General features: G+C 41.8%; 1 protein-coding gene across 1 annotated transcript in view; it reads left to right on the top strand.

Annotated features, from left to right (window-relative positions):
* The window catches only part of hmcn2 (hemicentin 2), a 61271-nt gene extending 53337 nt beyond the window's left edge, over positions 1-7934 (top strand). Inside the window, exons 70-81 of the mRNA XM_037777478.1 lie at positions 263-384; positions 508-748; positions 860-919; positions 1012-1131; positions 1992-2126; positions 2342-2461; positions 2619-2744; positions 4042-4170; positions 4286-4579; positions 4677-4796; positions 6272-6398; positions 6531-7934. Coding sequence (XP_037633406.1) covers positions 263-384; positions 508-748; positions 860-919; positions 1012-1131; positions 1992-2126; positions 2342-2461; positions 2619-2744; positions 4042-4170; positions 4286-4579; positions 4677-4796; positions 6272-6398; positions 6531-6909 — 1973 coding nt within the window. The 3' untranslated portion in view covers positions 6910-7934. The remainder of the gene's footprint in view (positions 1-262; positions 385-507; positions 749-859; positions 920-1011; positions 1132-1991; positions 2127-2341; positions 2462-2618; positions 2745-4041; positions 4171-4285; positions 4580-4676; positions 4797-6271; positions 6399-6530) is intronic.
* Positions 7935-14142: the final 6208 nt, after the last annotated feature.

Below are 14142 nucleotides of genomic sequence, written 5' to 3'. Positions count from 1 at the left end.
CTCACTTATGTATTCATGCTTACTTTGAATTATAACTGTTTACAGTGCAAACTACAAACAGACACAAACTAAAAATAACAGGCTTTTTAGTCATAAAGTTTTTATCTTATCTCTGAATGTTCTTTTGTAGTTTACAAAACAACCAGCAGATGGCACCACTCACTTCCACTGACATTCATGAGTTTACACATTAATTCTCATCATGCTCCCTTGTGCCTGTAAATGAGTTGTCATTTTACTGTTCTTTAATCTCTTTAAACAGGGGAGATCCTTCGTTTGACCCATGTTGCCAGAGGTCTGGACTCTGAGGGAGTTTTACTAATCGACATCGTAATTAACGGATTTGTGCCTCCTTCACTATCATCATCTCATCTGAGCCTCCAAGTGCGTTCACTGCTGTCATAGTAATGTGTATTACAGACCTCAAACACATCTCACTAGAGATTTTGATGACATATGTAAGTTCCTCTTTCTTTTCCCTGACCTCATTTCTTTTGTGTCCCGCAGGAGTTCGATGAGTCATACGTGCAGACGGGCCAAGGGCAGCTGTACTCGTGGTCATCGCAGACCCACCAGAGAGGAGGGAACCCCATGGTGCTGCGCTGTAATCACACCATTATTTACGAGGGCCAGGAGGAGCGCCAGGGCCCCCTGCTCCAGCTGCTCAAGGTCTCCGGGATGAACAGCGTCTACAACATGTTCACTCTCACTTTGGACTTCCATATCACTGCCAACCTTCTCATACCAGGTCTGGGGGGGAAAAAATGACAATGATTTAAAACTTAACTGCCATTACCTCACATGAAATACTGCATCTGAATGTCCAAGCATCTATGAAACTGAACTTTTCTGTTTGCAGATGGTTATGGAGACACATGCCCTAAAGGTTTCATTCTTGACACGGCCTCCTACTGTGCTGGTATGCTGCTTTCCTTTATTTATGCCTCATTTATCTTTGAATATTTGTCCCTGCGCCAGTTTTATTATTATGATTCAATGTGTCCTTATTAGACGAAGATGAGTGTGAGCTCCAGTCTCCCTGCTCTCACTCATGTAACAACATCATGGGAGGCTTTTCCTGCGCCTGTCCCTCTGGTTTCACCATCTCTACAGAGACCAACACGTGCCAAGGTGAGAGGAAAAAAAACGTTTTTGTGATTAATTACCAGATATACTGTATAATGGTAATGTCTCAGTTAAAGGGATAGTTCGGGTGTTTTAAAGTGGGGTTGTTTGAAGTACGTATCCATAGTCAGTGTATTACCTACAGAAGATGACGGTCGGCATGCCCCCAGTTTGGAGAAGCAGACAGGAGTTACCGCACAGAACGAATGCAATGTACTGCTGTGGACGGGGCCGTTAGCAAAACATATTTCAGCCACCTAAAAGAAAGGCCCACCTAAAAAAAAACGATATCAGTTTAAGTGTACGCTATATTTAGTATATTTTCACTGCTTTATCTTGCCGTCAGACAGTCCTTTTATTGCCGTTGTACCCATCTATGCTCTCGCCAAAGCCACCAGACTCCATTGACAAAACCTGTAATTTTACCTCACAAAATACAGGGTTGCTGGTCTACCGCTACCTCAATCGGTTAGTTAGTTTGTGTTATTGTGTGACTTTGGTGAATCCGAACTATCCAAAGTCACACAATGATACAAACAAACTAACCGATTGAGGTAGCGAGAGAGCCGCAACTCCTGTGTTCTGCAAGGTAAAATTACTGTTTTTTTCAATGGAGTTTGGTTTCTTTTAGGTGGCTAAAATACGTTTTGCTGCCGCCCCCGTCCACAGCAGTACATTGCTTTGCTTCAGTGTGGTAACTCCGCTCTGCTTCTCCAACTACTGTAGGTAATACATTGATTATGGATAGTTACCTCATACAAGTCCACTTCAACACACCCAAACTATCAATTTAAGGAAAATTGCCATCTTCCTCTCATCCATTGCCTCAGCATTTGGCCTTACACTTGTGTTTCACTTAAAACCAGATATCGATGAGTGTTCCCAGGGCTCACACATGTGCCACTACAACCAGCAGTGTGTCAACACAGTGGGCACGTATCGCTGCCAGGCCAAGTGTGGACCAGGATTTAAGCCCAGCATTACGGGAACCAGCTGTGAAGGCAAGTCACTGTTAATCACTGTTAAAACTGCCTGCACAACATTTTCATACGGAGGCATAACAACTTATCTTCTACTGCATCTTCCCTTTTTTTGTTGAAACCAATTACATTTGTTCCTGCAATAATCCATAAAGACAAATCTCATTTCCTGCCATACAGTATCTTGTACAGTATACTGGATCACTGAAGCCTGATGTGTCAATTGTGTGTTTCAGATGTGGACGAGTGCAAAGAGTCCGCTCTCTCCCCATGCCAGCATCAGTGTCTCAATACTCTGGGTTCCTACCGCTGCATCTGTCACCCTGGATACCAGCTGTCAGGACATCGCTGCATCGGTCAGTCACTTAAACTTCCCACAGGATATTAAGAGCTGAGAAAAGTCATGGGAATTAAATTATTGTAACTTTCAAATCAAGGCGTGTCAGAATAGGATAATGTGTTAACTATAATGTGATAACTAACAGCTTTGTTGTAATGGTTGAACTTTTACAGACATCAATGAGTGCATGAGAAATGTCTGCCCGGCTCGCAAGGAGTGCCATAACACAGAGGGAGGATACCAGTGTTTCGACAGCTGCCCAGCTGGAATGACCAAAGCCGAGAATGGAGCCTGCATGGGTTAGTGGCTATCATACTTCATTTTTTCATCCACTTTCTTTATGTGCTAACTGTAGCATTAAAGGGATAGTTTAGTTTTTTTGTTTTTTTAGTCAGTGTATTATCTAGACTAGAGTAGATGGCGGTCGGCGCCCCCAGCTTGGAGAAGCAGACAGGAGTTATCGCATGAAAGCAAAGTTGCTGGTCTACCGCTGCCTCGATCGGTTAGTTTGTTTGTGCTATTATGTGACTTTGGTGAATCCAAACCAACCAAACTCACTCAATAACATAAACAAACTAGCCAATTGAGGCAGCTTTTTGCTGCCGGCCCCGTCCACAGCAGTACATCACTTTGCTTCTATGCAACTCCTGTCTGCTTCTCCAAGCTGTGGGTGTGCTGACTGTCATCTACTGTTCGGTAATACACTGATTATGGATACCGTAAGTACCTCATACAACCCCACTTCAAACACCCAAACTATCCATTTATATCATGACTTCATTCTTATAGAGACATAAAATCAACTCACTTATGCTTTAAAAGGCTCATAAAACATAAAACACCTGTGATTTCTCTAATTAATTTGTATTTGGATGTTGAACAAGTGGCAGTTGGTCAGATAAGCTGGTCTTGTCTGCATTAGTATAATCAGTGGAAGCCAACAGGACTGTTGGTGATAGTATTGGCAGCTTCTACAGACCTCTCCACTGCATTTTACGTAACATAACACCAGGTCAGATTTCAAAGGATTGCTTTAGGGCACAAAACGGCAAGAGGTCGCTGCATATCCTTCACAAAGAAAGCTGAAGCGTTTGAAAACGTCTATTAATTGGTCCTCAAAGCAAACCTTTGACCGAAGCAACAAAGATCCTCTTTATAACAGGAAGCAACACAGTTTATGATAGTGTGGTCTTCATTTTGAGTAACTCTATAGTCCCAGTAGCAACAATGGTATGAGAAAGAGGCTGCCAGTCATCTCCAGCATGGTCTAAATTATGGTTTTACTTTTGTTAATTTTTTTGTTATCACAGTTATATCTTGATTTTTTTTTTTAAAAAACACTCAATATTTTAATCTTTTTATTATCTTAGTTATTTATTTTGTTTATTTGTGTATATATATATTAGTTTTATTAAAGTCTTATGTTTAATTTATTTAATATTTATATGGCCTTGTGTCTGAATGGTGCTCTATAAATAAAATTGCCTTGTCTTGCCTTTTAAAATGTTGATTAAGTTGATCAGAAGAGTTACAGGAGATGCAAATGTAATGCTGAGATTTGTGCTGATATATTTTTGTTGACTGCATATTTTCCAGATGTTGACGAGTGCCAGGATGGAAGTCACATGTGTCGCTACACTCAGATCTGTCAGAACACGATCGGAGGTTACGGCTGTGTGTGTCCCAGAGGTTACCGAACCCAGGGAGTAGGCCTGCCATGTCTGGGTACGACATCTGCTGTGTCTGTTGTATAACACGACTCACCAATGATGCATGGTGAGTTGTGTATGACACACAATGACACATGGGAATTTACCTGAGATTTGTTCTACCTTTTCAGACATTGACGAGTGCCAGCAGACACCGAGCCCTTGTGCTTACCAGTGCCGCAATGTGCCCGGCAGCTTTAGGTGCCTGTGCCCTCCTGGCACTGTGCTGCTCGGAGACGGGCGCTCCTGTGCGGGGCTGGAGAGAGGGCAGACCTTCACCAACGGCACCAGGGTCAGGGCGAGACTCCGCCCACAGCTGGTGTCGTCTCTCGGCAGGCCGATCCTCTCTCGTTCTCACGGAGTGTCTCGCATCACCAGACAGAGCTGTCCTGCAGGCTACACCAACAAAGACGGCTCATGTGTCGGTGAGTGTGCATCAAAACTGTCAAATACAGCATAAGTCCACATCATACTATCTTGCCAACCTCCTGATTCTTACACTTCACGGTATTCTCTGTACAGATGTCGATGAGTGTCAGCTCAGGAAGCCATGTCAACACGAGTGCCGTAACACCGTTGGCAGTTTCCAGTGCCTGTGTCCCGCTGGTTACCAGCTCTTACCCAACGGCAGGAACTGTAAAGGTAAGAATTTACTGTAACTGTAACCTTCTTATCTTGCGATGTCACGGGATCACGCGAGAATCGCAGGTTCACATATCACACAAAAATCTATCTTGTCAGGCTTTAAGTAATGCGTTTGTGTCCGACAAGCCAGAGCACGGACCAATCAGCATCCTTTTACAGGTTTCCTATGCAGCATGGAAAAGTATGGATTGCCCCTATTCCGTTTTCTAAACTATAAAATTCAGAATTTCTAAAAGTAAATTGATCACACAAGCAGAGTGTTTTTCTTGGCGTTTGGAGCAGCCAGTACAGTCAAGATGTTTACGAGTGTGCGAGTGAGCACGGGTCAGAGCGTACTGAACTCACACTCCTACGCAGAGCTGCCTGTACATCTGGACGTCTCAGCCAGGGCCAGCACGTCCATATGAGCGAACGAGGCAGTTGCCTAGGGCGGCACTTTGCCAAGGGGGGCGAAATGTGGGCAAACAATTCATTATGAGCAAAATAACAATGATAATACAATAATAAAATGTAACCAATAGCAGTAACTGCAGGCTGACAGCACAGAGGGGAACACTGCCTGTCAGACTGGGCCGATCTAATACTTTCAATATTGAGGGGGGGGGATACGAGCGGCCCTTCCTAATTTGGACTGATCCTCGTTTGTTGAAATCTGATTGGCTCAGTCATTTACATCGTGAACGTGATGAACTGTGACTAGTGTTCCAGCTCACCTCCTCTTGCCTGGCCGCCTTGTTTTGATTCAGTGCAGTGGTGACGTGCTAATACAAACCGAAGAGGTGTCATCCACTATGAAGTGTTTTGAAGGTCTTCAGCGTCATCAGATTGTCTTTATACCACCAAAACTGTATTGGTGTTAAAATTATTGCCCGACAGACGTTCGCATAAAAGACCTGTCCATCTCAAAGTCCTGGGATGGATTTCTGTCCCTGTTGCTAATAGAGGGGCGGCATAATTGTAGAGGCAGAAGTGCATGCACAAGACCTACAAGACAGTGTTGCCCCAAGTGAAAGATGTTTGACAGTGGAACGTTGCAACCATAGGGGAGGCAGCGATGGTAAGCCATATGCAAGGGCAAAAGCACTGTAATATTGTCACAACATCATCTGCACCCCGAGTCACAAAGTCAAATATGGTCTGTAAAATCTACGGAGAAGTCTGGAAATTTGAGTCTGGAATCCTGAAGAGATTGGCGTAGATGCTGCATTAGCATCAGTTGTATCAGAACTGGAGAGTATTTCTTCATTGAAAGAAGAGCAAAGAGCGGCACTGAAGGCTTTTCTCGATGGAAAAGATGTTTTCGCTCTTCTCCTGACTGGCTTCGCCAAGAGTTTGATTGACAGATCGTTCATCCAGTCACCTGCCAAGTATTTTTAAAAGATGCCTGCCCTTTTCTAAACAGTTTCCAATGAGCCTTCTCCCTCCCTTGAAATGATCACAGCTGAGCTCCTATCCACTTTCTCTACCTCTAGACATCGATGAATGTGTAGAACAAGGCATCCAATGTGGACACAACCAGATGTGTTTTAATACCCGAGGGGGGTACCAGTGCCTGGACACACCCTGCCCTGCATCCTATCAGAGTGGACGAAGCCCGGGGTAAATTGCATGACTAAAAAAGTATTGTACGGTGTAAATACAATAATTAGGCTGTATGCATGTGCATGCAATGTTTTGTAGCTATAAAATATTTGAATGTGTCAGTGACACTTTCCCGTTGACCCTTTAAAGGACGTGCTACAGGCCCTGCTCTATGGACTGCGCCACAGGAGGCTCTCCTCTGCTCCTGCAGTACAAGCTGCTCACTCTCCCCTCTGGCATCCCAGCCAATCACAATGTGGTACGACTGTCGGCTTTCTCAGAGTCCGGCGTCCTGCAAGACCGCACGTCTTTTACCGTACTCGAGCAGGAATCAGTGACGGGCGCGATGGGCCGGGTGTTTGGCATCAGAGACGAGGCAGGCAGGGGGATCATCTTCACCCTGCGGGCGCTGAACAGGCCGGGACTGGTGCGCCTCAAGGTGCAGGCCACCACCATCTCGTCGCAGGGCCGCATCACCTACCAGAGCATCTTCATCATCTACATCTCCATCTCGACGTACCCCTACTGAGCCTCTGTGCTGCTTTACAGATGACTCTGCCTCCCAGTGGCCTCCGGATGCCTCCTACCCACAAGGCAATTCCCCCAAAACCCTGTGCCTCAGACACATTAGGCCACGCAAAGAAGCTCTAACATACAAGAGAAGGTGGACGTGGTCAGTAAGTGGATCTCATGAAGACGTGTGCCCCCATCTGTGACTGAAATGAATTCATTATAGAGCAGAACCTACTCTGAAATCTGAACTGACAAACATGCTGGATGAACATAATATTTTGTTTATTCACTATATGCCCTATTTTGGGAAAAATCTTTCTTATCAATATCTGAAAAATGCAGAATGCGAAAAAAAATGTAATGTCAACCAAGCACTGAAGTTATTTAGTATCCATCAGGAACAACCAGATATTTTTTTATGTTCTGCTATCATTTTGTTTGTTTATTTTACAATGTTATCTAATTCTGGGACAGATTTATTCTCACAAGCCTTTTAACAGTTTTGAAAATGTACAATTCTTCCCCTACTATTTTAATTTATTTAAGTCATTTGAACACATCACTGGTTCAAACAAGGTTTGAATTAATCAGGATCTACTAGCATCCTGATGACAAACCTTCAGTGGCACTATCTAAACAGTGGCTTGTAGCTATCTCGCTATCATATGTCTTTTTGTACTCTTTTTATAACATTTTTTATCACGTGTAAAAGTTCAAAGGTGCTAATCTGAATGTACTTGAGTGTTTCAAATACTTGCCTTAGACTGCACTTACAGTTTCAGCTACAAAATGGCACGTCTTTCCTGCATTCATAATGCTATGCACAACATTTTAGTAACATAACATTTGAAATAGTTCAGCAATCAAACATGTGCCATCAATGAACACATCTGAGAAGTAATCTGAAAACTATAAAATGCCCACAATTGCAGTAAAAATGTTTGCTCTACTCCTGCAGATTAAACAAATATTTCCCTGTTGCTGTAAATGAGTGTCAAATATTTGTAGAAATAAAACAATTTGTTATTGTCTGTTACCATACCATAGTCTCAGTCAGTCTTGGTTGTATCCTATAACAGAACCTACTAACTAACAGCATTTTGCACAAACAATATTACTGCAAACATGTATTAACCAGGGGGAGAGCTTACGCACAACCTACTCAGGAAAAGCCATTTGGCCACAATGTTAATGAATGACGTATAAACCCCGAGAACAGATGACAATCTGGCTTTTAGATCATTTCTATTCTGGCCTTCCCTGACACAAACCTTAAGTAAACCTAAAATAATCTCTTTCCCACTCTGTTATGACTGTTCTGAGAATGCAGTAAAGTGGTCGTTGGCGATCTCTCTATCTTGTGCTCTGTCAATCTTAGGGGGATCTACTTGCAGAATTGGAATATAATATTAATGTGTTAAAGTGTGCTTTCTTTAGTGTATAATCACCTGAAACTAAGAATCGTTGTGTTTTCGTTAGCTTAGAATGAGCTGTTTATATCTAAATAGGGAGCGGGTCCTCTTCACGGAGCCGGCCGCCATGTTTCTACAGTAGACGTAGTAACGGACAAACCAAACGCTGACTCACATTTTCCGCGTTGACCCCCATAGTTCTCCAACACACAGGAGAAGTTTAAAGTGGTTGCAATCTGCAACCTCACCGCTAGATGGCGCCAGATCCTACACACTGCACCTTTAACATAGTTTTATTTGCTCACTCAAAAGTGCTTAGCATCAAAGCTTAAAGCAGCTTTGTATTTAGGGGGCTGAGAGGTAAAGACAAATCTATACAATATATATGGAGGTTGACAAATTTCTATCATCTCACAAATGATATCGTAATATTGCCCAACCTTAACAGGTAGCATAAATTTTCTTTCTTTTTTTAATAATATTTTTTATTGACACTAAGCAACAAACATCCATGAAATGAGTTACAAACCCTGTCTGCATACATCACCCACCTAAGTCTGTCTAAAGTGCTGCATTTTAAGAGTTCTTATAGATACAGTACATAGAAAAACAAAACAGTGAAAATTATGAACAAATAAGGAGTGATATTTTAATTACCATACAATCATAGATTTGCAAAAATAAAATCTGGCCTGTGGGGTGTTACATAGTTAAGCCAGTTTTCCTAGCATGACACAAATAAGTCAAATTTATGGTTAACATATGCTGTTATCCTCTCCATTTTGTAAATGTCCATTGTAATGTCCATCCATGTATTTAAAGTTGGGCTCTCCTGTGATAACCATTTCCTTGTTTTCTAGCAGTTTTCATAGAGGACTGAATTCTGATCTTATAATCTGCATCTTTATCTGTTACACTGATACTCAAAGCCAGGAGATCATATCACTGACTGTGGAAACATCTGTAATAAATGGTCATTGCCTCAGGTAATACCTCAGCTGCTCAGTAGATGGAGCATGCTTTAGGTTGTTGTCAAAATGTTGAAACTGACTGTAGATCAACTGCTGGGCCCTGGTGCTCTGGGTGTACTGTTGCTCTCTTAGCTGTCATCACTGTCATATGTTGAGCTGCTGGTTGTAATAACAGAGCAGATCGATCTCTACGGGAGGGAATTTCAACATTACCCCGCTTACGGATACACTGTTATGTGGGATCAGGTTGTTTTTGTGCCATGTAACTGACCAGGTTGAAGAGTTTGTACAGTTTGGCATCTAATACAGAACTCATTGTTTTTGCTGTTCATTTCCCTGAAATGACTAATAGAGAAGGTCATGGAAAGCTGACCTGAGCTGAGCTGAGGGGGTGTGTTTGTTGATGCTTCAATGTGTGTGTGGGGGGGAGGTTGCCTCCAGTTGTTTTGATTTTTGCTGTTTCTGTGATGTGGTCATTAGCTTAAACTGGATGTTAGGAATTACAAGTGATTGTGAAAGAACAGTTTTCTACAGTATACTGTGTGTGGGTTTAATACTTGTTAGTAAGTTACTACTTTAAAGGGGAACTACGCCCATTTTCAAAATTCAAAAAAATATTAGTAAACATGAACAACTTTCTCCCAAATCCCAAAACTAGAGTGCTAAAACTCAAATTTGTGATGTCATAGGGTATAAAGAGTGGAGCTGCTCCACAGACAGTGGATGAGGAGAGATGTTGTGAATGACACTGCAGCCAAGGGAATGATCTGAGTATATGGGGACATTTTCTGTTTCACAACTGAGATCACTGCAATAGAATAAAGCTCATTTGGGTATAAAAAAAGAAAACAAACATTCTGTGGGTCCACAAAATCAGTCTTCCATTCATCGTCTATGGAGCAGCTCCAGACTTTATACCCTATGACATTACAAGTCTGAGACTTACTTCTCTGGTTTCTGGCTTTGAGAGAGAGTAGCTCCAATATTGACTTTACTAGACCATGGAAATAACACATTGGAATTCTCAATTTACGTAGTGTTCCCCTTCAAGTTGTTATACGAGTCAGCGCTTTCCATCATTAAAATATCCATCATACAACAATACCCCTTATTATAATCATGAAATAAATATTTAGAAAATATAGATGTGTACAAAGCAGATCAAATAATTGTTGATGTGGCAGTTCAGCTGTTCCATATTTCCCATTAACGTAAACAGAAAGGATTTCTAAACAATTTTCCAACTGTGTTTCTAAACAAACAGCCATTAAACATAATTATTTTTGACTAGTGGTACATGTGGAATTAAATTAATTAAAGCAATCTGTGCTATGTCTTTAACATCTCTGAACCACAGGCAATAGCTAAAGCAGCAGTGCCAATATAACTTTAACGTATGCATGTGAATAGAACGAGCAGTGGTTGCAAATAATTAGAAATAGCATTAAAAAAAGAAATGAGCATTGCTTTCTGGGAAAAACAGCAGGACTGCACGCCAAACTGGAAGCTAGTCATTCATTAAGGTTTCATAGAGCTTCACAAATCCCTTGTAACACATGTAAATACACTGGGAGGCAGACTGGAGGCCTTTTCCTCTCTTCTATAAAACACAGAGTATTAGTGAAAATGAATGCTTAAGGCTGAGAGATGGCTAGTACCATCTCCCCTACTGCTTTACACAGTCAGGATGTCAGGAGAAATGGGGACTTACTGTGCTCCACTTGCTAATGAGCACAACACCGCTGCCTATTAGTAGGTATAAGCAATAGAGCTCAGAGCGTAACCATTATGACCAAGTTAAATCTTCAAACAAAAGAATTCTTCAAGTTAAAGTCTTGTCAAACATTTCACTGTGTCCTAGATTATACCTGAGATCTAATGCCCCTTTATATGCTAAATCAGACATTGTTTGACCGCACAGTATTCGCTCATAGCATACCAAAACATTCAAAACTTAAAGCTGCACTAACTGATATTTTTACATGACTGTATATAAAGATAGACGACATGACAGCTCCCCAAAAAGTGAAGCAAAAACATCTCGATCGCCCCCCTGCCCTGGTGGCTGGCTGCAGTATAGGTCATAAAAGGAAGTGGAGACAGGCATTTAGCTGATAAAGAGTAGTACATTTCCCTCAGGAGTTGGTGAAACCAAAAGAGAGATAAAAGGAGAGTAAATATTGGACTTTAATTTGTCATTTGTCAGAAACCTGAAACCAAATGAATGCTAATGTTGCTCGGCATCTGCTGGGTGTGTAAATAGGCAACTGTTTGCCCACACTTGAACCCAGTGGTGGCAGAAGTACTCAGATTGTTTACTTAAATAAAAGTATCAATACCACAGCATTCAAATACTCTGTTACAAGTAAAAGTCCTGCATTCAAAATCGTACTTACTTAAGTAAAAGTACAATAGTATCAGCATCAAAATATACTTAAAGTACCAAACATAAAAGTACTCATTACGCAGTATGGCCCATTTCAGAATGATATGTATTATATTATTGGATTATAATTATTGATGCATCAATGTGTTCATCACTTTAATGTTTAAGCTGGTAAAGGTGGAGCTGATTGTAATAGATTTACTTTACGGGTCCTCCACAGTTGCCCAGACGGACAAACCAAACACTGGCTCTAGATAGGGCCATTTACGTTTTTGCGTCGGCCAACGTAATTGTCCTATTGTAATTTTCAGTTGGTTGCAACCTGCAACCTCACCACTAGATGCCACCAGATCCTACACACTGCACCTTTAATTTTTGTTGTCTAGTCTTGGTCTGTGTATTAATCAATTAATCAATGTAGCAACACATTTGTAAGTGATACTGAAGCATGTTGCAGTTGAGTATTTTGAATTTGGGCTGTGGGGCTTTTTAAATCATTGTCTCCCTTTTCCCCTTTTCAAAGATACGCCAAGTTGCAAATGAATATGACAAAACGTTATTTAAAAAAAACTTTACATGAGGTCAGTTTTTGTTCACCGATTAAGTTGGATTCAATATCCCAGACATTTCATTGATGCTGCACAAAGAGCTGTCACTGAAACAGACTGATCCATTTTCATCTGGAATCCAAACCAGCAATGAACATGAGTAATGTCTCTGCTTCAGCGTGTCATAACTCTACTGTCTGTAGCTAAGTGTGGGGAGATTGAGTAACACTATGATGTGGTGACGGAGAACTAATGGTGAAAGTGTGGCAGAGAATGTGGAGAGCTTGTCAAGACTCCATGTGCAAGGTCAAAAGTATAGCTTATAGGGTATAGTGAGTGTACCTGTGATTGCGTCATTGAGGTTGTCAGTGTTTTACATCATTGCCAGCTTGTTGAAAAAAGGTATGTGTCAAGTTCGGAATTGGATCTTTGAAGTTATAGTGAGCTTTAAGTACTTTTTGGACTTGCTACCCCATTAAGGAACAATCACAGGTCCAACTTCAACAGTTCTATGTTTGTGTGCTTGTGCAAGTGTGAGCGCCGCAACCTTATTAACTCACTAAGGACGAGGGCCGGATAATGCCAAAAATGCAAATGCAATCAGGCTGCACACTGCGGCGACTTGCGTATGAATATAAAAAGATGTTGGCAACGTGTCTCAAAACCATTAATAGAACTTTCTAGCACACACTTCATCAACATGGCACTCGACTGTGGAGACAAATTTATGAAAGTGAAGTATATTTTCCAGATGACATTAAGTTTCTCCCTTCATATGGCTGCGCTGCCTATAAACGTGATAATCAACGTATATGCAGCGCGTTCTTCTTACCCAGAGCATTACCCTATGCCCTGCTGGAAATAACGTGTGCGCAGATGAAAAGGATGCAAGGGTAATATTTACTTGTTGCCATGGCAGCAGTGACATATACAATATATAAAAATCTTTAAGAAGCAGGCCGGTGAAAAGTGTTGAATAATGCAGACATGGCACACAGATGATAATTTGAGGTAATTTGTCTGGGAGGTTATTCATGATGCATGTGCACTGACTTTGCACCTCTGTGTGGAAATTTTGTATCCGTGTTGTTATGCCTTTTGTTGAAGAAATGTTAGAGGCTGATATGTGGTGTGGGAAGAAGATGAGCTCATGGAGATATGCATTACAAAAATGAAATACTGCTTAGATGAAGCACTGCCCTCAATGCTATCACCTCCCTCAGTGGAGCAATAAAAATACAAGCACAGTGTGTGGTACACACCTTGACATCATTCTTTTCCGCCGACTTGACGATATTTCCTGCACACGTAAGCCTGCACAGCTTGCCAAGAACATCAATGAGTTTTGGACCAGTGTTTACATTTTACAGCCCTGTATAAGACTTCATGTGTCTGTAGAATATGCAGCCCATGACATCATCACTAACGGTTGCTCTGCCAACCACCCACAGCGCTCCCTCGTTCTAATAAATTGCCTTCAGGAAATGCAGAAAGACAACATTCTGTCGATTTATTTGGATAACACTTTCACGTGTTCTAAACATGTTGGCTGTTGCTGTTGTGTGAGTGAATGCATGCGTTTGCTTCACTTTCTTGATGTGGGCCAGACGCTGACTTCATCGCCACATCGCTTACCACAGTAGTTCCATCCATCCTGCTTCCCAATCCGCCAGCCAAGCGCTGCTTCCTACCATTACTCCCTGGGAGGACGGCAGATGAGGGGGGAAAAGGGGACTTGTATCAAATTCTAACATTACGGATGGAAAGAGGTAAAAAAAAAAGACCACCGAATGCTGGAAAAGAGAGAGGCCGTGCAGTTCTTTGGTTGATGCATTCCACACAAAGTCTCAAAGCTACTGTTTTGGGTTCGGTTCCGCGGTGAATATCGTTCACCTCGGCCCAGGCATTACAGCACAACTACAGACGCCAGAT

The sequence above is a fragment of the Sebastes umbrosus genome, chromosome 8 (assembly GCF_015220745.1).
Source record: "Sebastes umbrosus isolate fSebUmb1 chromosome 8, fSebUmb1.pri, whole genome shotgun sequence".
NCBI classification, from domain to species: Eukaryota; Metazoa; Chordata; class Actinopteri; order Perciformes; family Sebastidae; genus Sebastes; species Sebastes umbrosus.
Note: the sequence above shows the minus strand (reverse complement) of the source record. Positions and strands in the feature narration are given on the sequence as shown.